General features: G+C 50.2%; 1 protein-coding gene across 1 annotated transcript; it reads left to right on the forward strand.

Annotated features, from left to right (window-relative positions):
- The first annotated feature begins 1,433 nt into the window (after positions 1–1,433).
- On the forward strand, positions 1,434–2,090 carry LOC138888108 (uncharacterized). Its single transcript, XM_070169921.1, has one exon. It carries the CDS (start codon positions 1,434–1,436, stop codon positions 2,088–2,090), a length of 657 nt encoding a protein of 218 aa, XP_070026022.1.
- The last annotated feature ends 521 nt before the right edge of the window (positions 2,091–2,611 follow it).

Below are 2,611 nucleotides of genomic sequence, written 5' to 3' on the forward strand. Positions count from 1 at the left end.
TATATGGTATTAGGAATACTACTCTTTATTCATTTCCTATCGTGCAGTGGTTGGTATACTAAATTTCCTCTTTTATTCTCTCACAGATGGTGAGAACACGCACGACTGATGTTCCAGACCTGGGAGGAGCTGCTCCCCCCATTGCTAGAGGCCGAGGCAGAGGCCGGGGGAGGGAACCGGCCCGAGGTAGGGGACGAGGGTGTCCCAGAGTTATCCCAGTAGTACCACCAGTAGATCCTGCGAAAGATCCTATCATCGAGGAGCAAGGCGAGGTGCTCGCAGCTGAGCCTACCCCGGTAGACTTTGTGATAGCACCGGGCTTCTAGGAGGTCATGGGCCATATGCTGCGGTTCATGGATTCCATGACTCATGCTGGTTTATTTCCATCGGATCCAGCTACCTCACGGGCAGGAGGGGGAGCACAGACCCCTACTGCTCAGGCTCCTGGACATGCAGCTGTAGTATATCAGACTTCGAGTGCACTACCCGCAGATGGGGCCCAACTAGTTGCTGTAGTGGCGCCCCAGCCCAGACCAGCTACAGACGGTGACCCGCAGAAGTTATTGGATAGATGGACTAGACTTCACCCTCCTATCTTCGGAGGTGAGTGTCATGAGGATGCCTAGGATTTTATTGATAGGTGCAGAGACAGATTGCACAACATGAGAATATTGGAGTCACATGGAGTCGACTTCACTACTTTTCAGTTGGAGGGCGGGGCCCGCAGATGGTGGCAGTCTTATGTTGTTAGCAGGCCAGCAGGTTCTCCTCCCCTCACTTGGGGTCAGTTTACACAGTTATTCTTGGATAAGTATATTCCACCCTTTGAGAGGAAAGAGCTGTGGTATCAGTTTGAGCATCTTGAGCAAGGTCAGATGTCTGTGACCAATTATGAGGCAAGGTTTTTTGCGTTGTCTCGCCATGCACTCATGATACTTCCCACAGATACAGAGAAAGTGCGAAGATTTGTTGCAGGGTTGCACCCTGGTATTCGAGCTAGCATGGCCCGAGAGGTGGAGATGGGTATTGTGTATCAGCTAGTAGTAGAGATTGGTCGCAGGATTGAGGGATACTGCCAGAGGGGTAAAGAGCAGATTCAGCAGGACAAGAGGGACCGGTTTTCGGGAGAGTTCATAGGTGCCCCAGCTAGGGGTAGAGGTCACTTCGGGAGGGGTCAGCCCAACAGACCCTCGTATTTAGTACCACCACCGCTTCCCCAAGGTGCTCCAGTGAGACCTTATGTCAGTGCATTGTCGGAGAGTTCTTACCGCCCACCAGCTATTCAGGGTTCCTCTGGCAGGTATTCTAGTTATCAGGGTTCTTCCAGTGCTAACTTCAGTGCCATGCCAGAGAGTTCATATTGCCCACCAGCCATTTAGGGTTCTTCTAGTGGGTATTCGGGTCAGCAGTCTCAGACTTCAGGTCAACAGGCTATGGTGCTGAGAGGGTGCTATGAGTGTGTATATCCGGGTCATATGAAGAGGACCTGCCCTAGACTTTGGGGCAAGGCAGTACAACAGGGTCAGCAGTCCATGATTCCAGCACCGGTTGCCCAGCCTCCCAAAGGCGAGGGACAGATGGGTAGAGGCCGTCCTAGGGGTGGAGGCCAGGCAGGGGGTCAGTCAGCTACTGCTCAGTCAGGTAGAGGCCAGCCAGCCGACGCTCCAGTCAAATTCTATGCCCTTCCGGCTAGGCCATACGCATTGGCCTCAGATGCCGTCATCACAGGTATTATTTCTGTCGGCGGTAGAGATGCTTCGGTATTATTTGATCTAGGGTCTACTTATTCATATGTATCATGTCCGTTTTCTTGTTTCCTGGTTATTTCTCCTGAGCCTTTGGGCTCTCCTGTTCATGTGTCCACTCATGTGGGCGATTCTGTGGTTGTGAATCGGGTCTACCTGTCCTGTGTGCTCACATTCTGTGGTTTCGAGACTAAAGCGGATCTCCTGTTGCTTGATATGATCGATTTTGAAGTCATCTTGGGCATGGATTGGTTGTCTCCATATCATATTGTCCTATATTGTCATGCCAAGACTGTTTCATTAGAATGCCAGGGTTGCCGAGGTTGGAGTGGAAGGGTTCCATAGTTGATACATCTAGTCGGGTTATCTCTTTCCTGAAGGCTCGGCATATGATCGAGAAGGGGTGTTTGGCTTATCTAGCTTATGTTCGGGACACCACCGCGAAGTCTCCAACAATTGATTCAGTTCCAGTAGTTCGAGAGTTCGCTGATATGTTTCCTTTTGATCTTCCTGACATGCCACCGGATCGTGATATTGATTTCTTTATTGATTTGGCTCGAGGCACCCAGCCTGTATCTATTCCACCGCCAGTGTATCGCGGAGCAGCTTGAAGAGTTAAAGGAGTTGAAAAGTTAAAGGAGCAGCTTGAAGAGTTGTTAGCAAAGGGGTTTGTTAGACCTAGTGTATTGCCTTGGGGTGTACCAGTGTTGTTTGTGCAGAAGAAGAAGGATGGGACTATGCGGATGTGCATTGATTACCATTAGTGTAACAAAGTCACAATCAAGAACAAGTATCCGTTGCCTCGTATCGATGATTTGTTTGACTAGTTGCAGGGTGCTAGGGTGTTCTCCAAGATCGACTTGAGG

This window comes from Nicotiana sylvestris, chromosome 3 (assembly GCF_000393655.2).
Source record: "Nicotiana sylvestris chromosome 3, ASM39365v2, whole genome shotgun sequence".
Lineage (NCBI taxonomy): Eukaryota > Viridiplantae > Streptophyta > Magnoliopsida > Solanales > Solanaceae > Nicotiana > Nicotiana sylvestris.